We start from the raw sequence: 27,702 nt of genomic DNA, 5'->3' as shown, positions 1-27,702 counted from the left end.
CCGATCATTTATCCTAATCAAAGATCAACCTAACCTACACCCCTTCAATTTACTGCTGTCCATGTGCCTGTCCAAGAGTCGCTTAAATGTTCCTAATGACTCTGATTCCACCACCTCTGCTGGCAGTGCATTCCATGCACCCACCGCTCTGTGTAAAGAACCTACCTCTGACATCTCCCCTACACCTTCCTCCAGTCACCTTAAAATTATGTCCCCTCATGACAGCCATTTCCGCCCCAGGGAAAAGTCTCTGGCTATCATGCCTCTCATCATCTTATACACCTCTATCAAGTCACCTCTCTTCCTTCTTCGCTCCAGTGAGAAAAGCCCTAGCTCCCTCCACCTTTCATCATAAAACATGCCCCCCAGTTTAGGCAGCATCCTGGTAAATCTCCTCTGCACCCTCTCCAAAGCATCCACATCTTTCCTATAATAAGGTGACCAGAACTGGACACAATATTCCAAGTGTTGTCTAACCAGAGTATAATAAAGCTGCAGCAAAACCTCGCTGCTCTTAAACTCAATCCCCCTGTTAATGAAAGCCAACACCCCATACGCCTTCTTAACAACCCTATCAACCTGCGTGGCAACTTTGAGGGATCTATGTACGTGGACCCCAAGATCCCTCTGTTACTCCACACTTCCAAGAATCCTGCCTTTAACCCTGTATTCAACATTCAAATTCGCCCTTCCAAAATGAATCACTTCACATTTATCTCGGTTGAACTCCATCTGCCACTTCTTCGCCCAGCTCTGCATCCTGTCAATGTCCTGTTGTAACCTGCAACAGCCCGCGACACTATCTACAACTGCACTATCTACAACCTTCTTAAATAACTTTGTGAAAACCAAATCAACTAATTCTCTCACTGCTGTAAGTGGTGACTTGTGAGTGAAATGGCTGTTGCTTGTCTATGTAACAATGCCACTGCACTTCAAAAAAGAGTTCTTTCACAGAGTGCGGACATTGCTGGCTGGGCTAGCATCACTAATTACCATTGAGGTGATGGTGAGCGGCCTTTGTGAACTGCCGCAGTCCCTGTCGTACATCCAGAGCGCTTTTAGGAAAGGCAAAAGAAATTATTGTATGGTCATCACTTTAGAATGATCTATGAGATATGAGGCACCAGAGGGGTGATTCTGCAATCCTTTACTCCCATTGGGTACTATCTTCATAAGGAGACTCGCTGCCATTGTGCTGTGTTACTGTTTGTAACCATCACTCCCTGTTGGGAGTATGGGATTGCAATATTATACCTTATAGAAATTAATGTATTTGGTTAGTGTTATGAATGGATCATTCTGTACAATATGGTTTGTATAGACAGTAAATTGTGTGGCACCAACTTAACTAGTCTGAGCAAGACAACATTTTGACTAAACCCATTGAGACAACAAACAGGCCTTGTTTGAACTTTTCCCCTTCGTCTCTCCAGGCTGTTGTCAGCATAGACTGAGAATGGGTCCATAAAACAAAGATAAGTGTGTGTGGGTATCAGTAACTTGGGCGCTGGCATAGATCAGTAACTCCCCTCTAAAATAGCCAAGCACGCCACTCTGTTTAAGGGTATTAGGGATGGGCAACCAATGCTGTGGCACCCTTACCCCATGAAAGAATTAAAAATGCCATGATGATTATGTAGTGTTGATCAGAAGAATCTGCTTTATTGCAACATTAAAATTAAGCAAAATGAATTCTGTTTTTTTACTGCACTTAGTTAGCTCAGTTGGCTGGACGGCTGGTTTATGAGGCAGAGTCAGCAGCGATGATTCAATTCCCGTACCAGCTGAGGTTATCAACGAAGGCCCCACCTTCTCAACCTTGCCCCTCACCTGAGGTGTGGTGATCCTCAGGTTAAATCACCACCAGTCAGCCTTCTCTCAAACGGGGAGAGAAGCCTAAGGCCCTTGGGGACTATGACGACGTTCGTTACCTGTTTTGGTTGTCTGTATTACAACAATGATTATGTTTCAGGGGCAGCACGGTGGTGCAGTGGTTAGTGCTGCTGCCTCACGGCGCCGAGGTCCCAGGATCAATCCCCACCCTGGGTCACTGTCCGTGTGGAGTTTGCACATTCTCCCTGTGTTTGCATGGGTTTCGCCCCCACGACCCAAAGATGTGCAGTTTAGGTGGATTGGCCACGCTAAATTACCCCTTAATTGGAAAAATGAATTGGGTACTCTAAATTTAAAAACAAATGTTTCATAAATTAATTGGCTGCAAAGCTGTGAAGCATTTTGGAATGTTCTGTGGTTATGAAAGGTGCCATGCAAATGCATGTTCTTTAGTTGTAGTTTCCAAAGAAAAATTATGTAAAAACAACAGGGTGTAACTCTACTAGGGTACAATTTTAGCTTCAATTCCTTCTAACTGTATGTACATCTGTAAAATATTCTCTGCATACCTGCAGTACTAAACTTTATGCAATAGTCTATGTTTCTATTAAAGTTTTGCAGCATAAGAATAGACTGGATGAATAGACACAATGAGCACAGCTATTCTCATTTTTCCATCAGGCCAAGGTGCGGGATCTGGAGGAGAAATGTCGGAGTCAGAGCATGCAGTTCAGCCTTCTCTCCCAGGAATTGGAACACTTCCGCCTGCAAGCAGGAAATATTGACCTGCTAACTAATACCCTTGTGAGCACTGATACACCAGGATTGCTCTCCCGCAGCCAGCCCCAGCTCCTAAATGAAGTGGAATCACCAATGGCAAAAGGTAACCGGCAGGGAGCCAAACTTGCTGAAACATTTGCAACAGAGACCATGAAAGTCCTCTCACACAATCTCCTTTGAGAAGCAGATCTACAATCGAATCACAGGCACAGAAACTTGACAAATCCCACTTGACCTTGCCTGACATTACTATGGGGGTCATATTGACCCCTTGCAATGTTGAGATGAGGGGAGTAATGTGAATGTGACAACAGTTCTCCGTGAACTATAATACCAGAGAAATGGGGAAAGATTATTTTTAGTATGTACCAGTGTGTAGGTAATTGAGCCAGATTAGATCATAGTGGATGTCCTAGTGTTGCTACAGCAGTTTTCACAAACTGCTCATTTGCCCTGGTTGTGAGTAAAGCACAAAATTACAACCATACCACTTCTATGTTCAACTCAAAGAAACTGTTCTCCCCAAAGAACAATGTGGAAATTGTTAGATTCTGTACTCCTCCTTACATGCCACCAGTACCTTGGGAGGTGTCAGTCTCCCTTTTATACTTTTAGCTCCTCTCAGTTCTGGAATCAGATGAACTACTTAAGAAATATTGTGGGTAAGAAATGGTAATTCAATCTATTGAAATTCATCCCATTTTAGCTTAACACTAAAGTCCAATCTTCTGTTACAGTAAAGCAACAGAACCCATCCATCATATTCATTAGCTGTCCCATCGAAGTCCATTCTTCGGGTGCATTAAGTTTCGTATGGGCTATTTTTATATATTGCGGTGCGATTCTACCCAAAAATGACTCATTTTGGGCAGTTAGATTTTTTTTTGCAATGGAGAACTAAAGACCGGCGCCATTTTTAAAGGTCTCAAAGTGAGGTTGAGAGCCTCTCCCACCCCTAACTCACAGACAACGTGACCCCCTGCAAACATAGGAAACATCCCCAACCCTCAATCCTGGAGGGGAAACCTCCTCCCCCATCACTAAACTTCCAAGTGAAACCCCATTCCCCCACATCACCCAGGCATGAAGGTGACCTGGCCCCACAACCATTCATCATTGTAGATGGCAGCCAGAGTGCCAGGTTGGCACTGCCCTGTCCTGTTCCCGACCACCCAGGGACTCCAACAGCCTCCATGCCCCCCGGCATTGCCATCACGTCTGGTCTCTATTTTTGGACACTAGTATTAATTCAATGTGTGATGCCTGGACGGCGAGACGGGTGACAGCCAAGTGACTGCGGCCTCCACCGGGCTACGCATTGTTAAATGAGCTTAATGACTGATGCTCAGTTTCTCTGGTATTAAATGAGTGATGCAGATCGCACCGGGTTTAGCGCGTCGGGTGCATCGCGCTCGGCTCAGCCTCCCCCGCTATGCACCTGGCACAATGGGTACTGTGCCGGGCACAAGGCAGTGGGAAAAGCACGCCCATTGTAAATAAATACAATGGGCCATAACTTCTGAGCTCTCCATTTGGAAGGGTACCCCAAAGATGCGTTGGAGAATCTTTCTCAGAAGTTCAACTGTAAGGGTTTGCACAGCAATTGCCGAGAAGTGACAATTGCCCTGCACTTGGAACCATTCAAAAATGCGATTTAAATCACAAACTCTGGACAGTTCCTGCTCTGTTATACAAATAGTTACCCAGAAAAACTTAGAAGTAAAACCTCTTTTAACTTCTGGGTAACTATTGTAAAGATACGGACCGCCTCCCCCAAATGACTCCACAATCCCACAAATACGCCCTCATGGAACTCTTTCCCCCACAGCTCTGTCCCGCCAGCTGACCTCCCCACTCCCTTCAAATCCCGTATTGGCTGAGGTTACCAAGAAGGTCCCGCTTTCTCAACCTTGTCCCTCGCCTGAGGTGTGGTGACCCTCAGGTAAAATCAACACCAGACAGCGCGCTCCCTTTCCTTCTATCTCCCCCCCCCTCCCCCCCTCTTTTTCTCTCTCCCTCAAAGGTGAGAGTAGCTTATGGTCCTCTCAGACTATGTTGGTTCACTTTCTTTTCTGTTTAAGCACCATTTGCTTCTCTACTCTTACACTGGTACTAGTTATATTGTCATCTTGGATATTCAAATATTCCCCAATCTTTTTCCATTTCATTACCCTGAATCAGGTGTTAAATAATGTGTGGGGGAGGATTTAATCAGGCGGGAGATCATGGTTGGCGATCCCACCGTCTTCACACCTCTGCTCCAGTTAGGTCCATGGCAGGAAGTGACGAGGGTTGCCTTCCTGCTCTGCAGCCATTTGAGGCTATTAGGTGGGGGCCGCAGGTTGGTATTCAACCAGCAGAAGGAAGGGTAGTTGTCATGCGGGGACCTGACAAGCTAACCCTGCTGTGTTTGCTTGGTGACTGACAGGTGCGGTCCCTCGTTCGAAGGCCTTCATTGCCTGGTCAAGGGACCCACCATACTGAAGGACGGGGGTGGGGGGGTCACTGTGAGCTACCCCTACCCTTGCTGCCGACCTACGCCCCCCACCTTCTACCCCCAGAGCCCATGATCCCAGGAAGGCCCAAGTGGCACTTAATGCGGCAAACCTACCTCAAAGACAGCAATGCAGGACCCTCACTAGCTCTGCAGCCGGCGGGCAACACCCCTCGTTGCCTGGATTAAATGCTGCCCAAAATATTTGTTCAATGTCTGCCATTTCCTCATTCCGATGGCAATGTCTTCTGTCTTTTCCTCTAAGTGAACAATGTTTACTTTAGCTACTCTAAAAACGTTTATAGACTTGTAAAAGCTCTTACAATCTGTTTTTATGTTCCTGGCTAGTTTATTCTCATATTCTATTTGTCCCTTTTTATCAGGTTTTTGGTGGCCTTTTTCTGGGGGTGGATTCTCCACCACCTGATGCTGGTAGTGGGGTTCCAAATCCGGTGGAGAATCGGGCATCAGGCAAAAAACGGTGCTGATCCCGTTCCGATGCTCTGGTCCGCCGCCGCCGGTGCAGCGAGCTACAAGCCCCGCACCAGCGGGAGGATGCAAATGGGTCATTTGAAACCATTTGCTTCTGATTAAAGGACTGCAAGCCCGATACTCCACGCCCCCTTGATGTTTTTAAACATCTAATTGTGATTGACAAGTCCTCACCACTACAAAAGAAGTTAAGTGTTTTCTGCTGAGAGGATCTAACCACTGCCCCTTGACATTCAATGGCATTACTATCACTTCGCTGAATCCCCCACGATCAACATCCTGGGGGTTACCAATGATCAGAAACTGAACTGGACTAGCCATATTAATACCGTAGCTACCAGGGTAGGTCAATGGCTAGGAATCCTACAGTGAGTAACTCACCTCCTGACCCCCCCCCCCCCCCCCCCCCCCCCCCGCCAAAGCCTGTCCATCATCAACAAGGCACAAGTTAGGAGTGTAATGGAATACTCTCCACTTGCCTGGATGAGTGCAGCTCCAACAACACTCAAGCCACCATCCAGGGTTTCACCCCCACAACGCAAAGATGTGCAGGGTAGGTGGATTGGCCACGCTAAATTGCCCCTTAATTAGAGAAATTAATTGGGTATTCTAAATTTATTTTTAAAAACTTTGAACCAAAGTTGCAGATACTTGCTATGGATCTCCTAGTCCGAGATTACAGTGCAGTCGACAAACTGCCACATGTTGTAGTCATAGCACACCATCTGTTTGACAATTTTTTTAATTTATCAAATCGTGGAAAATTTATAGCACAGAAAGAGGCCACTTATCCAAACTTGCCTGCCGAACATTGGGCCACTAGCCTAATCCCACTTTCCAGCATTTGATCCGTAGCCCTGCAGGTCACGATGCTTTGAAACTTTGATTATGTAACTAACTTAATAGCTAGTAAGCTGCAAGTTAGAGACTCCGAGCTTGAAGACAAAAGAGAAACCTAAGCAAAACAAAAGAATAAAAAAGTGTAATGACTTCCTCTCCACACCGAATTCCAATTTGCATCAAATTCTTGACTGAGCAACCGATTCCCAAAGCATTCTGTGCAGTAGAAAATGGACCAAGTTACATGAAGAGCTTGTGATTCACACCCAAGATACAACTTCTAAGTAATTAACACTTATTCAGGCAGCCACTTGCAGTTGACCAAAAGGTAATTTCCAGGCAGTGGGGGCAGCGCTTTGAAACATGAGGGAATTATCACAATCATTCTTTTTGTTGCAATATGTGTGTCATGATATTCAGATAAACATCATGGTGCAAACACACATACACACTGATGGACAGATCAACGGACCAATCAACACACACGCAACATCACAGCCAATCACAAGCAAGGGCACACGCACTATAAAATGGGGAACACCACAGTTCCCTCTCATTCCAGCAGGAGACAGCTCAGGGCACAGAGCTCACAGCAAGCCACTCAGACATTCACCATGGGCTGAGTGCCTCTCCAAGATAGTGTTAGGGCTGGGTCCACAGGTTAAAGGGTAATGAACGAACCACAGTAATAAGGTTACAGATGTTGTTATTGATAGTAATAAAACAGAGTTGTACCACCTGCAACCGTGTTGGTTCATCTGTGTAGCAGAGCACCCAACACGACAATGTGTTTCCTGGATCACAAGTATTTGCGTCAACAAACCCTGCTAAAAGCCTTTTGGTGCTCTGCAATGAAAATTCTCTTTTCCTTCAGATGTGGAAAGTGTTCCTCTACCAGCTTTTCAGTCACCGTGTCCAGCAATGCAGGAAGATACACGGGAAGAAAAGCAGGAAGAAAAGCAGGAGGAAAAGCAGGAAGAAAAGCAGGAAGAGAAGCATGAACAGCACCAGGAAGAGCAGCAGGACGAGCAGATTCCCATTGAACCAAAGGCTGAAACAATCAGCATCTCCCAGCAATCAGAGGAGACAGCAACAGATGTTGGCTCCATCACCAGCAAAATCGGACCAGAATCAACCCAGGGCTCCAGCAAAGGCACTCCCAAAACAGAGTCAGCACGAAGCACCCCAAAGTCCTGTTCAACTCCAGAGGTAGGTCACAGTCACAGTAAAACAACATGACAGCTATAACTGTTTCGCAGACTAATACTTTGATTCAGTTAATGCAAGTGACATGGATGCAGTGTGATATAGATTGGGACCTGAATATTGAGGGTCCATAATATATAAGGACAGGAAGCGAAAGGTGGGTGTATGGCTCTGCTAATTAGGACATTAGAGAGGGATGACCTAAGTTCAGGAACCACGATGTAGAAATGTTTTGGGTCGAGGTGAGAAATGACAATGGCAAGAAATAACTTGTGAGGGTGCTGTACAGGCCCTGGAACAGTAACCACACGGTAGGATGGGGATAAAGAAAGAGATAATGGCAGCTTGATCAGAAAGGTATGGCGATGATCTTAGGGGATTTTAATATACATATAGGCTGGAAAAATCACATGAACAAAGATAACCAAGGTGAGAAATTAATAGAATATTTTTGATAGTTTCTTAGAACAGCATATTCTGGAGTTAACTCGAGAGCAGACTATCCTTGACCTGGTATTGTGCAACAAAATGGATTAATTAATTACCTCATAATAAAGATGCCTCTAGGTGGCATCAATCAGAATGTGATTTAATACTGCATTCAGTTTGAGGGAGAGAAGAGTGAGCCTGAAACTAATATTTTAAACATAAATAAGGATAAAAATGAGGGCATGAATGCAGTGCCAGGCAAAGTGAACTGACAATTTATATTAAGGAATGGGTCAATAGAGATGCAGTGGCAGACATTTAAGGGGATATTCAGAATTGTTACGATAGGGAGATGCTAGGAACCTGGATCCGGAAATGTGATCGAAGATGCAATGGACAATTTAGAGGTTAACAAACTGAGAGTAAAACTTCTAGCACTGAGTCAGAGGTATACACCCACATCTAGACTGAGTTACATTATCCCATTCAGACTTAAACTCGTTAATGGGAATAAACAGGATACCCATGTTCAGCTGGAGTGATTTAAGACTAATTGTCCTCTGGGACACTCTCCTCTGACCAGCTATTAGCACATTACAGAGTCCAATGGATATTTTGTCCTTACATTGGAGGTTAATTGCATTTTCATGGAATGGCCCTGTTCTTTTGTGAAAAAGGCAGTAGGCAATCAAAAGCCCAGATAGCGATGATAAGTTCAGGTCTGGACACCCAAGGACAGAGCCAATGTTTGGGAGGCTGGGCAGAGCTTATTGAGAGAAAAGATTCCTGTTCGAATGGGTGGGGGCAGAAGGATTTGGAAAGAACATGAAAAGCTGCCACAGAGACCGGTTTTAGAAAAGGGGTCTGAAGGAGTTGCACTGCAGCAGGAATACCTTCTGTAAATGCTGTATCATTGCTGCCTGCCTAAGTGGGGTTGAGAGCTTTATGTCCATTTAATGGGCTGTTTAATGGGAAATAGTGTGTTTAATGTTAAAGATACATGTAAGCTGTTCTTGTTAGGTTTGAAATTTACATTTTAAAAATGTTTTAATGAAGTTTTGTTTGGAAAATTAACCAAACACCATTTCTTATGCAATTACTCCTGGAGAGAATCGATCTTTCCGCACAGTCTTAAAAAAAAAATTTTAAGTCCCGGTTTTGGTCCAGTATCTTAGCCACTATTTGGATCAGACCAGGCGTCCATAACAGAATACACAGAATGGATACATTCTAATTTGTTCCCCACCATCCATGGTTAACTAAAAAGTTGAAGATAGTGTCAATCTTGAAGAAAAACCATATAATAGTGCAAAAATGGGTGGCAGGTCAGAAGACTGGACAGATTATAAAAACAGCAAAGAATGATTAAAAGATTAATGAGGAGGGAAAAATCAGAGTGCAAGAGAAAGCTGGCCAGAAATATGAAGACAGATAGTAAAAGAACCCACAGATATTTTAAAAGAAAAAAGTTAAAGCGAGTGTTGGTCTGATAGAAAGTGACTCTGGTGAATTAATAATTGAAAGTAGTGAGATGGCAGACTAATTTTGTATCATTGGTCTTCACTATAGAGAAACAGGTAACATCCCAGAAATAGCTGTAAAGCAGGAATTGGAAGTGAGGCAGGAATTCATGATAATTATGATCGTCAGGAAAGTGAGAAGTTCAATGGAGCACCAATACAATGGGGCTATTAAGCCCCAGATCCTGATGGACTTCATCCTAGGGTCTTAAATGGAAGTGGCTAGTGTGATAGTTGATGCACTGGTTTTAATTTTCCAAAATTCCCTGATTCAGAGAAAGTTCCATTAGATTGGAAAACAGCAAACGTAACTTGTTTATTCAAAAAGGGAGGAAAGGGAGGACAGAAAGTAGGAAACTACAGGCCAGCTAGCTTAACATCCGTCATAGGGAAAACGTTTGAAGCTATTATTAAAGATGTGATAGCAGGGCACTTTAAAAATTTAAGGTAATGAGGCAGAGTCAACATGGTTGGAGGGAAATCGTGTTTGACCAATTTATTGAGAATTTCTTTGAAGAAGTAACATATGCTGTGGGTAAAGGAGCACCAGTGGATGTACTGTACTTACATTTCCAGAGAGCATTTGATAACATGGAACATAAAAGGTAATTGAGGAAAGTAAAAGTGCATTGTGGATGTGGTAACATTTAGTTATGGATGAAAAATTGGCTACCTAACAGAAAACACAGAGTAGGCATAAATGGGTCATTTTCTGGTTGGCATGAAGTAATGAGTAGTGTGCCACAGGAATCAGTTCTGGGGCCTCAATTTTTTAATGACTTGGATGAAGGGACCAAAGAAATGGTTGCTAAATTTACTGATGACACAAATATAGATAAGAACGCAAGTTGTGAAGAGGACATAAGGAGGTTACAAAGGGACATTAATAAGTTAACTGAGAGGGCAAATATGTGGCAAATGAAGTATAATGTGGGTAAATGTGAAATTGCCTATTTCGGCAGGAAATTTTTTTTTAAAAGCTTATTAACTAAACGGTGAGAGATTGTAAAACTCTGAGATGCATAGAAATCTGGGTGTCCTAACGCATGAATCATAAAAGGTTAATATGCAGATACAGCAAGTAATTTGCACATAAATGTTATTGATTATTGCACGGGGAATTGAAAATAAAAGTAGGACGGTACACACAAATTATTCAGAGTATTGACAAGACCACATCTTTAATACTGTGCACAGTTCTGATTTCCTTATTTAAGGAAGGATGTAAATGTGTTGTCAGTCATTTGGAGAAGGTTTACCAGATTAATGCCTGGAATGGGCGGGTTGTCACATGAAGAAAGGTTGGATAGGCTAGGCTTGTATCCATTGGAGCGTAGAAGAAGTAAAAAGCGATTTGATTGAAACATGAGATCCTGCGGAGCCTTGACAGAGTGGATGGGGAAAGGTTTTTCCTCTTGTGGGAAAACCTGGAACTAGGGGTCACTGTTTAAAAATACTTATTTAGACAGAGATGGGAATTATTTTCTCTGAGGGTCATGAGTCTCTGGAATTCTCTTCCTCAAAACATGGTGGAAGCAGAGTCTGAATATTTTTAAGGTAGAACCAGAAAGATTCTTGATAAATAAGGGGATGAAAGATTTTTGGGGGTAGTTTGGCAATGGGGATTTGAGGCTACAATCACATTAGCCATGATCTTATTGAATGGCAGAGCAAGCTTGAGGGGTCAAGAGACTTACTCCTGCTCCAGTACGTATGTTTATATGTACAGTCTTGCACTCCTATTGGATGCCCAAATTCTATTCCTGGGTGAGTGGGCAGAACTGCCCATTACTGCACTGACTCTTTGTCAACCTTTTGCCCTTTAACCCTGTGCTATTTAGACTGTTTGGATAAGGCACAGTTTTATCCAGGTAAAAATAATGGAAGATAAAACCATCCTTTTCAGAACCTGCGCTCTTCCCAGTTTCAGGTGGGCATTGTCGAGGCCCTTGCAGAGAATGTCCCAGTCGCTCGGGGAGGTCTCCCAGTCCCATGTGGGAATAGCCCAGGTGCTGCGGGAAATGTCCCAGTCGTTGGGGGTTTCGTCCCAGTTGCAGGTGGGAATTGCCTCGGCACTCCAGAGCAAGTCCCAATCACTGAGGAGCATCCATGTGCTGCAGACATTGGGGAGCCGCCAGGGTTCGCAGAGCCAGATGATGGAGGGGCAGCTGGGGCTTGAACCAGCTGCCCCTCCGTCCCGAGGTGGACCCCAGGGCGCTTATGGGCACCGACCGGAAGGAGAAGGCACTGGGTACCAACCTTACGACGGCCACCCGCTCCCCCGAGACCCACCCCACTGACAAGGCGCTTCTCGGAGTCAGCACCCGGAACAGGGTACCACTGCGGGGCATGTGCTATCACAGGTCCGCCGGGACTCTCCAGCCCCAGAAAACCCACCAAGGGTATCGAAGGCCATGGGACGCAGTAGGCTACCTCCACCTCCGATGTGCATTCCAGGGACACACCTAAATGCAGCAGTAGAGCATGGCAGGTCGAGGGTCACTGAGAGGGAGATGGGTAAGAGGAGTTGAGTGTGTTGTGGGGAGGAGGAAGGGGTGGGTCTAGGATGGGTGGGGAGAGCGGGAGGGCACCATCGAGGGAATGGGGCAGTTGGGAACACGTGTAAATTATTAAAAATCATTGACCTTGACCAATATGACACCTTTGACACTTTCCCCCACAAAGCAGGCCGAGCACCAATTTCATGCCCCATCTTCCCGGACATGGAAGTCCTCGATACCTCTTTCCCTCCCAGTCCCCCCAGCCTTCCCATTCCCCCATTGCTCCTATTTCCCCCCGAACAAATCCTGCCATCCGACTGACGCACCCTGCCCATGCACCCCCAGCCTCAGTGTGGGCCTCTGCTCACTGGACCCCACACCCTTTACCCCAAACACCCGCACATAACATTTCTTAGACCAGGCGCTGGTCCCCTTCCCAGTGCACATTGCTGTCCTCTGGTCGCCGAAATGTCCCCAGTGCTGGCCCCAGCCCTGTGTGTTCAGATGTTGGCTGCTGCGTCCGGAGTGTTGCCTCCCGCAGTGTTCAGGCACAGTGTCCAGGTATCACAATGCGATTGGGATGCTCGGCAATAACTCCCACATGCTACATGGCACGCCTACCCACGGGGATCCACGTGGGCAGTATGAAGTGCTCACTTAACTACGATTGCCAACACCCAATTAGCAGTAGCCTTCAGCAGTGTGATCAGACACCTCACCGGTCAGTGGGAGTTATGGGTGGGCAGTGAGGCTGGGGTTGCGGTTGCCCCAGGAAAGGGAACACACATTCCAGGAGTAGCACGGTAGATCTGCAGGTGCTGGGACACCAATCTCCCCCCTCCACGTCCCCCACCCCAGTCGAAGCCATAGGCAGCCATCCCCTGCTCCGCAACACCCCCCCTCTCCCCTTCCCCCCCGCCAATGGCGGCCCACCCCAACCAAGGCTGGCCCACCCACCTCCAGGCACCAGGGCAGCAACCCCAGTGCCCCCGGGCTCATTGCCTGGGAGTGAAGATGGCTACTCACCTCCTCAGATCCCCACAGCAGCCTTTCCGCCATCTTCACCTTTGGTTAAAAGGAGTACTAATCGGCACCCGCATGACCACTTGCTGGGGAGGCCATTAGATAGGGGACCATTCTTGTTAATTGTATGGAGATTGGGCTTAAATGGTGATTGTTGGTTTCTTGCCACGCTACGGCGAGATCCTGATTTTGTTAACAAAGCAGGCCATTTAAATTGCAAACAGACCAGTGCCCAGCACGGTTCTCGATTTTGGCCTCTCCTGCAATTTACCCGCCTTGTCGCACTCTCGCTTAAGCGCAACATGGCCATGAAATCGTGCCCGTTTACCTATATATATTTGTCATATGTTAGTGCACCACCCACCAGTGAAGGTGCAATATTGCCTCTGTTTCATAGAATTTACAGCGCAGAAGGAGGCCTATTGGCCCATTGAGTCTGCACCGGCCCTTGGAAAGAACACCCTACTTAAGCCAATGATTCTACCCTATCCCCGCAAACCCACCAAATGTTTTGGACACTAAGGGGCAATTTAGCACGGCCAATCCACCTAGCCTGCACGTCTTTGGACTGTGGGAGCACCCAGAGGAAACCCACGCAGATACAGTGAGAAAGTGCAAACTCCTCACAGACAGTCACCTGAGGCTAGAATTGGACCCTGGAGATGTGAGGCAGCAGTGCTAACCACTGTGCCACGGTACCACCCACAATCATAGTTTGAACTGCAATAAAACATCTCTGCTCTAACCGATTTTACTTATCTCTTTACCAAAAGAAGAAATTCTGATCTTCAGCCTTCCTGCCAGTGTTTGAAAGTTGCCTGGCTGTGATTGTTATTTGTGAATTGCAGGTGGACACAGCCAGTGAAGTGGAGGAGTTGGACATTGACAATGTCTCATCCATTCCGGAGCCTGAGAGCAGAGTAACTGCAAAATTGAAGGTGTTCATCGCACGATACAGGTAAAACCCTGTAATTAGTGACCAGTAACTATGCCCTGTCAGAGTAAACATTAAGCTAAGCCTGCAGATCTGGCCACATTACTTTGTCTGGATGATGCAGTTTACAGTCTCATCCAGTATCAACTTTCCAGCTAAAACTGTGAAAGGGAAAATTCAACATAGCCAAATAGCATTGGTCTCAACCATAATACAGAGGAAATAGATGGGAAAAGAGCTGACAAGCCAAAATATATCTCAAAGGGTTTTAGAATTGCAGTATGTCTAGAGTAGACTTGGATTTTCCTCACCATAGATTGGCGAGAATGCACCTGAATATATTTCTTAGGTATTTGGCTCCCTGTTCCATATTGGCCGTTGGGGTGCAAGAATGTTCATATCACAGGTTATACATTGGATGTATTTTCATGTGAGAGTACCGTTTAAGAAATGGGGGTTTATTGAATAGCTGTAGTGGATGTACCTTTAAGAAATGGGTGTTTATTGGAGAGCTGCAGTGATGTCAGAAAGTGGGTGGAGCTGGGCTGTCTGTCTGCTTTACTTTCGTTTTAGGCTGTGGTTAGTTTTGTTTTGAGAGCTGGATAGCTGCAGGCAAAGCAAGGAGATGCATAAGGATCTCTCTCTGCAAACTAAAGACTGTCTCCAAATCGATTGGGTGATTTTAAAGTGCTGCCTCTCTCAGTAGTGAATTTAATCCTGATCTCTGTGTTAAAAAGGGTCTTTTGTCTTCCGGATGTTGTTTGGGAATTTATTAAGGGTTATCTATCGAGAACTGTATTCTTTGGGGATTTATTGGTGTTGATAGTTGTTAAGATGTTTATTGTGGGTTTATAAAGTGTTAACTGGTTTCATAAATAAACATTGTTTTAACTTAAAAGTACTGTAAAGCTCTGTTGCACCACACCTGTAGAGTGGACCGTGTGCTCCCCATACCACAATCTATTAAAAGCTGTAGATCAGGTGAACTCCATGATACACTTTGGGGTTCTCTAAAGTCTGGCCCATAACAGTATATCTGAATTCTGTGGAAGTCTGAGAAGGGAGGCCTTCTTCCCAGCAGATTGTCAGTGAAGTGATTGTGTTTACGGGGTGTTCATATGTTTGGTGAGTTTGTTTCTCACGGGCTGGTGCAAGGATCACTTTGGCATGATTTCTTAGATTATTCAGAGTCCATTTTTCCTGAATCCTCTCTCTCTTCCAGTTACAATCCCTTTGATGGGCCCAATGAAAACCCAGAGGCAGAACTGCCACTAACAGCAGGAGAGTATATTTACGTGTATGGAGATATGGATGAAGATGGATTTTATGAAGGTTTGACTGGCATAAAACTAAAAGATTGCAATGTGAAATTTGATTTTTTTTTTGTGTGCTTCTGCTCATACCCCTGATACTAAGTTGCATGACACAGCGAAACAACAGTACACAAACGGTGATAAAGATCTTTCCGTAACTGACAGCTTTCAACAGCTGTCAAACCTCCACAAATATCACTGTTGAAGCAGGCTTGGTGAGTTGTTGATGTGCATTTTGTTTGTTGGACACACCATTGCCACTCTGGAGGGAATGAATCTTTCAGCCGGTGAATGGGATGCTGATGAAGCAGGCTTCTTTGTCCTGGAAAAGTATCTTCGATCAGTATACAGTCCTTCCCCTATCATCACTATGATTGGCCATTGATTATACTGTTCCTGGCCAGAAAATTCTCACTTGGATCTGGATGTAACGGTGTCCTCTGACTTCGGCATCATCTTTCTGATTCTGCAACTGACTCTTGTATGCTTCCAGCATCCTCATTCTCATGATAATACCATGGTCAGTACTCCAATGCTCTACCTTCAAATAGTTTCTCCACTTCACTCACTGCACCTATCTCTGAACTTGGACAACAGTTTGTCAATGCTCCACGCTGACTCTACCCTATCTACATAATCGGATTCCTACCATGGGACATCTGATTTTAATTCTGAACTTGTTATCTCCCATTTATTTCCTCTTTCCATTTCCTTCCTGTTTGAAATCAGGGGCGGGATACTCCCCTACCTGGCGGGACGTGGGGTCCCGGCGCCGAGGAGTGGCGTGAACCACTCCAGCGTCGGGCCGACCCAAAGGTGCGGAATCCTCCTCACCTTCAGGGGCTAGGCCCGCCCCGGAGTGGTTTGTGCCCCACCGGCCGGCGGGGAAAGGGCTTGGCTCCACGCCGAAGGGCCTCCGCCAGCCGGCGCGAATTGGCGCATGCGCGGGAGCGCCACCGCGTGCTGGCGTCATCCCCGCGCATGCGCAGAGGCCTTCGTTTCCACACAGGCAATGGCGGACTGCTACAGCCGCCGGTGCGGAACAATAGAGTGCCCCCACAGCACAGGCCCGCCCGCGGATCGGTGGGCCCCGATCGCGGGCCAGGCCACCGTGGGGGCACCTCCCGGGGCCAGATCCCCCCGGGTGCCATCCACGCTGCCAGGTCCCGCCGATAAGGACCTACTCCAATTTACGCCAGCGGGACTGGCAAAAAACGGGCGGGCCTTCGGCCCATTGCGGGCCGGGGAATTCGGGCAGCCCCGTGGCCCATTGAGCCGCGCCAGCCCCCGCCATTCTCCGAGGCGGGCGGCGCGATTCACGGTGGGCCAATTTTTGGGGGGCCGGGAGAATTTGCTGGACGGTGGGGGGGGGGGGGGGTGGGGATTCATGCCGACCCCCGGCGATTCTCCGACCCAGTGGAAGGTCGGAGAATCCAGCCCCAGGTCTTTATGAATCCTATTTTGTAATGTAAGTTGAGCTGAATCCGTTTGCAGATGTATTTTGGCTGCCGAATCTATGGGCTGAATTTTACATGCCCCCCACAGGTGTATTTCCCATGGGGGAGGTGGCAGGTAAAATAGGGCAGGCACTAATCCCACCACCTTCCCTCTCACTCCTATAACATAGGGAGGTGGGCAGGCGCCAATATTATCAACGCTTCCGCCAAAGTCAAATAAGTAATCAGGGGTCAATTAGGTCAGTTATCAAGCCAGTTGACCCTGATAATACATTGCAACCAGATGGGGAGCCGATTTTTTTCACCAAAATGTAGAATTTCGAGTCTACCCGTTGCTGATCGCAGAATTGCCCTCCTAAGGTCGAACCCCCTCCCCATCCTTCCTACTTGCTCTCTCCCTTAAACCCAGCCCCCCAACTCTCTCCCTAACCTACCCAAACCCTCCTGGCCCAAGACCCTGGATTTTCCTGCTTTGGGGATCCATGTGCCTTTGTCTTCTTCCTCTTCTGCAGTCCTGGCAACAGTCACTGATGCCTCCCTGGCGCTGCTTGGACTGATGGAGCTTCCAGCCAATCTGATTGACTTGCACCTCCAGAGGGTGGGACTCCCTCCCTAGTGTAAGCAGGAATGAGGCAATGTGCCCTCATTAATCCATCTTGCAGTATTTTATGGCTGGGGTACAGGTCAGCATGGAACATGTTGGCTCCATGACAACATTGCCTCTGGGTGCGTGCTGTCTGCACCCCCCCACAAAGTATGATTCTGTTTATTTTTCTACTTTTCTCTTTATTCCTTGAGGTGAATGGCAAAGGGGAGCCGAAGGGTTCGTAAGAAAGACAATTATTCAGCATAAGAGCAGTATTTACACAGGGCCCAGTTACACATCTCAGGGTCCTCATTCGTGATCTGTGATACTAGTGCTGGTTATCTCACAACCCTAATCAGCACACGGAACAATCATCTCCAGCTGGATGAGTCCATGCAGGGTTATAACAGTCCTAGATACTTTGCTATTGTTTTGCTCCCTTTCACTTCTTCCCTCTTTGCACATACTTTGCCTTGAGAAATTCCCTATCCAAATTTGTCCGTACTCTTTATTAGTGTCACAAGTAGGCTTACATTAACACTGCAATTAAGTTACTGTGAAAATCCTCTAGTTGCCACACTACGGCGCCTGTTCGGGTACACAGAGGGAGAATTCAGAATGTCCAATTCACCTAACAAGCATGTTTTTCAGGACTTGTGGTAGGAAGCCGGAGCACATGGGGGAAACCCACGCAGACATGGGGAGAACGTGCAGACTCCGCACAGACAGTGACCCAAGCCGGGAATCGAACAAGGGTCCATGGCTATGAAGCAACAGTGCTAACCACTGTGCCGCCCTCAGACTTCCTGTTTTCACCCTGGTATCCCAGGCTTGACCTCCTCTAAGATAAGCATACAGCTTCCCTCTGAGCCCTTTTGGAATTCTCCAAAAGGCTCTTCAAGGCACTCGATACTTGCCCATTACAAGTGGCATCACCAATTGCTCCATCCCATTCTCTGCTTGAGGTTCCTGCCCAGTGCACCCACTAAGTCTAATCTTGCCAATCTCCTTCTTGTTCAACTCACCCCTCTCACCACTGACTCTGTGGACTCTGCCAGTCATTTAGCTCTCACTACTTCCCAACGCACTTCCGAAATGTCTGTTCATTTGTGAACAAGTCTTTTGCCATTCATGAATCTATTGTGGATGATTGCATCGGCAGCATGGCCTTAACTACAGAACCTGGTTGAGGAATGATGACCCTTTCTCACTTAATGAAACCTTCCCGTCTGGATGCTTGCCTTTCACCACTAAGATCATTGCAATGGAACATGATGCTTATTTTCAGATCACACCCAACAGTGGCTAGGATGAAGAACAATACAGCACAGGAACAGGCCCTACGGCCTTCGAAGCCTGTTCCAGTCATGATACCAACCTTTGCCAAAACCCTCAGCACTTCCTTGTGCCGTATCCCTCTATACCCATCCTATCCATGTGTTTGTCAACGTACCTATTGAACGCCATTATGGTATCTGCTTCCACATCCTCCCCTGGCAACGCGTTCCAGTCACTCACCACCCTCGGTGTAAAAGACCTGCCTCACACATCTCCTCTAAACTTTGCCGCACGGACCTTAAACCTATGCCCCCTGATGACTGACCTCTCCACTCTGGGAAAGAATGCCTGGCCATCCACTCCACCTATGCCCCTCATAATCTTGTAGACCTCTATCAGACCACCCCTCAACCTCCGTCTTTCCAATGAAAACAGTCTGAGTCTATTCAGCTTCTCCACATAGCTAACACGCTCCAGACCAGGCAACATCCTGGTAAACCTCCTCTACACCCTCTTCAAAGCCTTCACATCCTTCTGGTAGAGTGGCAACCAGAATTGTGCGCAATATTCCAAGTGCAGCCTTACCAAGGTTCTATACAACTGTAGCATGACTTGCCCGTTTTTATACTCGATGCCCTGTCCAATGAAGGCAAGCGTTCCGCATGCTTTCTTGACTACCTTGTCCACTTCTGTTGCCACCTTCAAAGATCTGTGGACTTGCATGTCCAGATCTCTCTGACTTTCAATATTCCTCAGAGTTTTGCCATTTACGGTATATTTCCCCTCTATGTTAGACCTACCAAAATGCATTACCTCTCATTTGTGTGGATTAAATTCCATTTGCCATTTTTCTGCCCAAGTCTCCAACCTATCTATGTCCTGCTGTATTTTCTGACAATCCTCAACACTATCTGCCACTCCACCAACCTTGGTGTCATCCGTGAACTTACTAATCAGACAGGCTACATTTTCCTCCAAATCATTTATGAACACTACAAACAACAAAGGCCCAAGCACAGATCCCTGTGGAACACCACTAGTCACAACCTTCCATTCAGAAAAACACCCTTCTACTGTTACCCTTTGCCTTCTGTGACCAAGCCAGTTCTGTATCCATCTTACCATCTCACCTCTGATCCCATGTGACTTCACCTTTTGTACCAGTCTGCCATGTTTGATGACTCTGAACAAATTATTCTGGTCACAAGAGGTTTTTAGTCCTGTGATGAGTATACTAGCCATGGATTCCTTTAGCGCTTGTACTTCAACAGTATATCATTAACATCCAACTGTCGGGCATCCTTGTCACAAAATTATTTATTCCGAATTTACTCCTTCCTCTTTGGTAGGGATACGACCCATGTCCACATATCCACTTCATTCTTCCACTGATTACATGGTTCAGACTCCGAGACCATCGCAGGTAATCATACCCCGACAATTTGCACCTGCTTTCTGACATTTTTTGACAATGGCTACTGTGATTTAGTTGTCTGTGTGAATTTATTTCTGAGTTTCCGACCTTCCCACCATCCTGTGAGACTGTGCTGTGTTACAGGAAGCCAGGTGGTGAAGGATAGAACTGGTGCCAATCTTCACACAGTTTTATAAGCATTTATTTACACAGATACACATTACAACCAGGTTAATCCTAACCCCACCACAGACTTTCAGTGTCTTCCTATTTGTTGGAGCACAAGTGAAGCCCCAGTTGATGCACACCACTGGCATACAATTAAACACAATTAAAGTACAATTAACCATGAAAGGTGGGCAATGCAGGCACATACTGTCTGATGAATTTATCTTGCCTTTAGAAAATAAAGATTCAGCACAGTTGGATGATAGGACCTTGTTCTGCAGGTCCTCGCAACCTCAAAGAGTCTACGTAACCCATTATCAAACAATTCCTCAACCAGTTTTTTGTGATTGTTGGTGTTTCACTGTTGGAATTTTCACAGTTTTCACTAAAATATGTCCTGAATTAATTTTCAGGAGAGCTGATGGACGGGAGAAGAGGATTGGTTCCTTCAAACTTCATTGAGCGTGTAACGGACGAGGATATGTTGACGTTTCATCCCCCAGAAATCAACGAGTTGTCTCACAGTTCGTTCCAGGAGATCAGTTTTCACAGTGGCAGTGAGAAAAGCCTTCCACTACGGAAGAACAGCACTGAAAAGCCAGAGACCTCCAGCCCCCATGAAGAGCGCAGTCTGCATGGGTCACAAGTAAAGCTAGATAACCTTGTGAGCAATGGCATTGATCTCGATGTGGAAGAGGTGGCCGAATATGATGAGGATGTGGTGCCTTACCCCAGGAAACTGAACCTGATCAAACAGCTTGCCAAAAGCATCATTGTTAGCTGGGAATCCCCTCTGGTGCCAGGTGGTTGGGGCACAATTTTCAGCTATAATATCTATGTGGATAAGGAATTGCGCATGAATGTCAAGTTTGGTGCACAGACCAAAGCTGTAATAGAACGACTAGACCTTAATACTAAAGCTTACCGCATCTATGTGCAGAGTGTGACAGACAAAGGGAACTCTGATATAATATGTAGCAGCATGCTTGTTGGGAAAGATGTCTGCGTTGCACCTATGCAGTTGAAAGTTCAGGCTATTACCGCAACCTCGGCGGACATTTCTTGGTTGCCAAGCAACAGTAATTACACCCATGTGATTTTCCTCAATGAGGAGGAGTACACAGTGGTGAAAGCTGGGAGCTACTCCTACTCCCTGGTGAACCTGAGGCCTAATATGAAGTACAAGGTGAAAGTGGAGGCCAGACCACACCAAATACCATGGGAACTGCCACTGGACCGACGACAACTCAAATGCACATGTACTCAGTTCTCAACCTTACCAGGAGGTCAGTAACACCGCAATTTATGGCTGTGTGCAGGTAAACATACTCAGCCACACCAGCTGTGGGGAGGTCAAACGCAGCAGGTCAGGGGGGCAGTGGTGATGGTGGAAGTTGAATGTAAACAGAGGTCCAGAGATCGATGGTACAATTGAGAGGTAGGTTTTGAGGAGAACGGTAGTGAGGTGAACGGGTTTAGGAGCACAATTCTAGAGTTTTGATGACTGAACCATCTACCATCATTGGAGGGAGGGGATGCATAGTCATTCACAGTGTTCTGTGGCACTAAGACTGTGCAAAATGGGATAGACGTCAAACAAATCTAGTAACTCAAGACTAGGTATCCATGAGGTACTGTGGGCCATCAGCAGCATTCTATACAACAACCACAATCTATAACCTCATGGTCATCTTATTCCCCCACTTCTATTATTGCCATCAAGCCAGGGGATAAATCCAGGTTGAATGAAGAGTGCAGGAGGCATGCCAGGAGATTCACCAGGCATACCTAAAAATGAGATGCCAACCTCGTGAAGCTGCAACAATGGGCTATTTGCATGCCGAAAATTACAAGCAGCAAGTGACAGACAGAGATAAGCAATCCCACAACTATCAGATCATATTGAAGCTCTGAGTCCTGCCCCACGTCCAGTCATGAATGGTAGTGGATAATTAAACAACTCACTGGAGAAAAGGGCTCCACAAAATCCCCACCCTCAGTGATGGGGGAATCTAGCACATCAGTGCAAAAGAAAAGACTGAAGCATTTACAACCATCTTCAGCTAGAGGTGCTGAGTGCAGTATCCATCTCGACCTTCTCTGGAGATCACAGTAAGAAGTCTTACAACACCAGGTTAAAGTCCAACAGGTTTGTTTCGAATCACTAGCTTTCGGATCACTGCTCCTTCCTCAGGTGAATCTGGAGATCACCAACATCACAGATGTCAGTCTTCAGCCAATTCTGTTCACTCCACGCGATGTCAAGAAATGGCTGAAGGCACTGGACACTGCAATGGCTATGGGCCCTGACAATATTCCGGTAATGGTACTGAAGACATGTGCTCCAGAACTTGCTCCAGAACTTGCCTAGCCAAGCAGTACCAGCAGTTGCAACACTGGCATCTACCCAGCAATGTGGAAAATTGCCCAAGTATATCCTGTTCACAAAAAGCAGGACATATCCAACCCAGCCAATTGCCACCCTCAAAGCCTACTCGCGATCATCAATGTATGTACAGAGATGGAGGGAGGCAATGAATCTTTGCGAGCTCAGCAGTGATGGGAAAACAGAATGTAATATGGGATATAGTGCAAGTAGAGAGCTCTGGACCAGTTGCAGCTTTTGCAGGGAGCTCGGAAAGCCATGAAAACAGTATTGGAGGAATAAAGACTGTAAGCACCTGGAAAGGGGAGCACATAGTTGGTGTAAGTACCCTGTAATGGTGGGAATGGATGAGTTCAGCATTTTGTATCATGTTTCGCTGTTGAAACTTTCTTCATGTATCTCGGTCTTTAACTCCACTGCATTGACACACTGGGACATATTCAATATCCTGGCTGAGCCAGTGCTGAATACTAACACTGAATCCTGAAATAAGCAGTGGAACCTCATGAAGGCAGTGCTGGATGCAGGACTGAGAGGAAAATCTGAAAGATCGCTGTTGAGTTGGTGGGCTGACCCATTCCCATCTCTGGGTGATTTGCTGGTTGCGGATGAACTGCAGAAGCAGCTTCCTGTCGTGCAGGGAGAGATAGTCTGTTAGTGGCAATCGACTGGCCTTTTTGGGCCAGATTGGCGAAGCTGGAATCTTCCTGGCGGCAAATGGGCCCAGCCTTGTGGTCGAAGATCACAGCAGGTTCCTGGAGATGACCATCTTGTGGCAGGCTGAGGGCGAATGAGGCCTCTTTTATTTATCTGCACTCTCACTTCTCTGATAAAGATCTACAGCTGGGGCCGGAGGCCATCCTGTGAAGGGGTCCTCCTCCTTCCTGGCCACAATGGCCCCAAACATTTCATAATCTTTCTGAGGCCACCTCCAGCTTGAGGTGCCACTATGTTTTCCTGCCTGTCACAGGAGTGCCAATCTTTCTGAGTGGGGTTGTGTGTCAGATATCACGGCGGGCCCTCCTAGTGGGCCAACCAAGCACTAGTCATCGTTAATTGGAGTGCTGTCAGTAGTAGAACACTGTATAATCCATAGTTTCAACAAATCTTTGGCCTCTAGCTGCAGAGTAGATAAGCAGACCTCAGCTGCCATTTGCATTAATACAATATCTGGTGAACTGATTGGCTGAATATTGCAATTTTAATGCTCACAAAAGTTTCACGCATTGTGTCTTCAATTTTGCATCATTAAACAAAGTGTGTTTAGATCCGAAAAAAAGCTTCATATTATGCCATATTTGGAGTTTGAAACACTGGGATCAGTGTTACTAATAAAAATGTGTGCTGTGAGAAGGGAATGCTGCTAGCTGTCCTTATGGTATCCACCTCGCCCGCGTTCTCAGACGCTTGCCCATGCCACCAGTTTCTCTCCCACCCTTGCTCTTCCCCACTCATTTACCCCAGTCCATACTTGTTAACTCCCCATCCTCACTCTCATTCCATTAGCCAAAGTATCAAATTTTCTCTTACCCATACTCACTGATACGATTGCATAGGAAACACAAGCGGGCGTAGACCAAACGGCCCCTCAAGTGTGTTCTGCTGTTGGATGACCACCTTCAGCATCAATTCTACTTTTCTGCTCAATACCCAAAACTTCCTACTTGGAGTCCCACCTATTGAACTCAGCCTTGAATATCCTCAACAATGGAGCATCCAAATTCCGTGGGGGTAGAGAATTCTAAAGACTAGGAACCTTTTGAGTGAAGAAATATCTCCTCCTTGGTTCCTGACTCTTGAGCCATGGGAAATAGCCACTCAGCATCTACCCTGACAGGCCTCTCATGAGCTCATGAGTTTTGATGAGGTCACCATTCCTTCTTCTAAATCCCAGAGAGAATAGATTTTTCCTCAGCACAACCCTCTCACCCAAAAATCAACCAAGTGAAACTTTACTGCAAACCCCTCCAAGGCAAATATATCCATCCTTGTGTACGGAGACCAAAACTGTGCACGGGTACTTCTTTTTGTGATTTGGGAGTCGCTGACAAAATCAACACTCATTGTCCATTCCTAACTTCAGAAGATTTTGATGGGCTGCTTCCTTGTATACCCACAATTCTGTGGGGGTAGGGTGTTCCAGAGTTTTGACACAGCAAATATGATGGAAATGCAATGCATTTCCAAGTCAGGGTGATGAGCGACTTGGTAGGAAACTCACAGGGAGTGGTGTTCCCTTGTACCTGTTCCCCTTGTTCGCCTAGGTGGCAGAGATTGTTGGATTTGGAGGTTCTGTCGAAACAGCCTTGGCAAGTTGTTGCCGTGCATCATGCAAATAATATACATTGCAAACATTGAATGGCAGTAGTAGAGAGAGTAAATCTTTCACACAGTGAATAAGTTATCAGTCAAGCTGGCTGCTTTGTCCTCCATGGTGTTTTGATCAGATGATTGGCTGTCTTCTTTTCCCTATACTTGTTTGACAGATTTTGGTTAAAACAAATATACTTGCCAAGCAGTGGCGTAGTGATATTGTCACTGGACTATTAATCCAGAGTACTAGGGAAATGCTCTGGGGACCCGGGTTTGAATCCCACTAGGGCAGACGGTGCAATTGGAGTTCAATAAATTTTGGAATTAAAGGTCCAATTATAACCATGAAAGCATTGTCAATTGTCGTAAAAGCCCATCTGGTTCACTAATGTCCTTTCAGGAAGGAAATCTGTCATCCTTACCTGGTCTGGCCTATATGTGACTCCAGTCCCAATGTGGTTGACTCTTACATTCCCCTAGGGATGGGCAGTATATGTTGACACAGCCAGCAATGCCCACATCCCATGAATGAATAAAGAATTCAATGAGTGTTTAATTGTTTATATACTGTGGTCATGAAAGACATGTTTTATCCGACATATTTTCTTAAGTTTTAACAAAGAAAAGAGGATAGCTTTTATTGTATATAACCTGGTCTAACTAAAATAATAAATACAGGCTAAATCGTATAGGTGTGCTCGTAAACCTGTAGTTTGCAGACACACAAATTAATTAGGATGGAGAAGGATAGATTAAGTAAGTTGAGCACAGTGTCAGTAATGTTGACAATGAAAAGAATGGATTGCCTTAAAACCCCAGCCGGTTCATTAATGTCCATTAGGAATGGGAATCTGTCATCCTTGGCCAGAGCGATTCCAGATCCATAATATCTAAAATGGCCGAGCAACCAGTCAATTGGATCAAAACAGCAATGAAAAAGTTGAATACGAATCAAACAAGACGAAAAACTCAGCATCGACCTAGAGAGCAGGCATAACAAAGGCGTACCCACTACAATTAAGCCTACAAGCCTTTGCAACCATCTTCAGCCTTGACTTTTGTACTGACATGCTGGACTCCCCAATGATTGTGGATGGGGATGTTTGTGGAGCTTCCTCCCCTAGTTAGCTATTTAAATGTTCATCACCATTCATGCCTGAATGTGGTAGGACTACAGAGCTTAGATACGTAATATCATGTTTATAGGCTCATTTTGCTCAGAGTGCATGTAGCTTCACAAGGCTGGCACCTCGGGTGCCGAAATCGCGGTCGACGCGGAGGCAGAGAATGGGCATCGACGGCAAAATCTGGCGTGACGCCGCTCCCGGATAAACACGCACGCGTGGGGCAAACGCGGCGCGGGTAGAGGGCCATTGACAGAGGCCCCGCGGCAATTCTCCAAGTGTAACTGGCCGAGTTCCTGATGGCATGGGTGTCTCATGGCCCCACCCGTCAGGAACTTGGGGTGGCGGCTCCGGACTCAGTCCGCGGCCGCTCTGGTGGGGGGGCGGAGGGATTCTTCACCGGGAGGGGCCTCACAGACAGCCAGGCTATCGATCGGGGCCACCGATTCGCGGGGGTGCGCGGTCTCGGGGGTGGGGGGGCTATCTTTTTGGTGCCGGTCCGCTGTGTGGGTCCACCATATCGCATGCGGCGGTCGCCCCGTGCGCATGCGTGGACCCCCGAACGGAAGTGCAGGGCCCCGTATCGGCAGCCGGAGCTGCGAGGACTACTCAGACCCTGCAAGCCCCCTTCAGGTAGGAGAATCACTCTGGACTTCCTTCAGGAAAGTCCAGAGTGATTCGCCCGCACTTTGACGCTGGAGTGGGGACGTAGCACCATTATTGGAGAATCCCCATAGCCCCATTATTGGAGAATCCCACCCCCTCCATTTTTAGATGTGTTACTGCCATGCTCTTTGCATTTCTCATTGAACCAGGTTTCATCCATTGACTTGATGGTAACGGTAGAGTGAGAGATATGCCAGGCCTTGTGATTACAAACAGATTGTGTTGGAATGCCGGCCTGCTGCTGCTGCTCTATCCTACTGCACCTCGTGTTCTGAGCTGCTGGAATTGTTCTCAATCTAACCCATTTATCGGGTGGTCATGCTGTGCAACACAATGGATGGTGTCCTCAGTGTGACTTTTCCATGCCCGTGTTATACCTGATGCTATGAGACTTCATGGGGTCTGGAATCAATGTTGAAGAATTCCAATGCCCTTCCCATTTGGTGAGTCTTTCCTGCCAGTATGATAGGATGTATCTAGGGATGGTGATGGGGAAGTCTGGGGCTTTGAAAGGTGTTATTTTGTAAGTACAACTGCACAAACCTGTGCTTGATTAGTCTGTGGGTGTGCTCTCCCAATTTTCGTACATGTCCCCACATGTTACAGAGCAGAAGGGCTTTTCAGGGTTAACTAATGGGTGGGCCTTCATTATGTCTGGTGTCTAACTGGGTCCTCCATCTGGTTTCATTCTTATTCAGCTGTGTCATAACGATTTGTATATAATTGATTGGCTTACTCGGCCATTTCAAATAACAGTAAAGAGTTAACCATATTGCTGTGGATCTGGGATCACACTGGGTAAGGGCAACAGATTCTGATAGGACATTACTGTAATTGCTGGGTTTTTATGACAATATATTAATTTCATTGTCACCTATACTGACACTGCTCGATTTATATTCCAATTTTTATTTAATTAACAACATAAATTCACCAGCTACC

At 46.3% G+C, this 27,702-nt stretch overlaps 1 protein-coding gene across 13 annotated transcripts in view; it reads left to right on the top strand.

The window, feature by feature from the left end:
* The window catches only part of LOC140386756 (RIMS-binding protein 2-like), a 467,093-nt gene that overhangs the window by 375,723 nt on the left and 63,668 nt on the right, over nucleotides 1-27,702 (top strand). For all 13 annotated transcript variants that reach the window (XM_072469420.1, XM_072469419.1, XM_072469418.1 and 10 more), the window contains 5 exons: nucleotides 2,518-2,719; nucleotides 7,317-7,651; nucleotides 13,970-14,079; nucleotides 15,278-15,387; nucleotides 20,685-21,557. In XM_072469420.1, the coding sequence (XP_072325521.1) occupies nucleotides 2,518-2,719; nucleotides 7,317-7,651; nucleotides 13,970-14,079; nucleotides 15,278-15,387; nucleotides 20,685-21,557 (1,630 nt within the window). The remainder of the gene's footprint in view (nucleotides 1-2,517; nucleotides 2,720-7,316; nucleotides 7,652-13,969; nucleotides 14,080-15,277; nucleotides 15,388-20,684; nucleotides 21,558-27,702) is intronic.

The sequence above is a fragment of the Scyliorhinus torazame genome, chromosome 12 (assembly GCF_047496885.1).
Source record: "Scyliorhinus torazame isolate Kashiwa2021f chromosome 12, sScyTor2.1, whole genome shotgun sequence".
Taxonomy (NCBI): Eukaryota; Metazoa; Chordata; class Chondrichthyes; order Carcharhiniformes; family Scyliorhinidae; genus Scyliorhinus; species Scyliorhinus torazame.
Note: the sequence above shows the minus strand (reverse complement) of the source record. Positions and strands in the feature narration are given on the sequence as shown.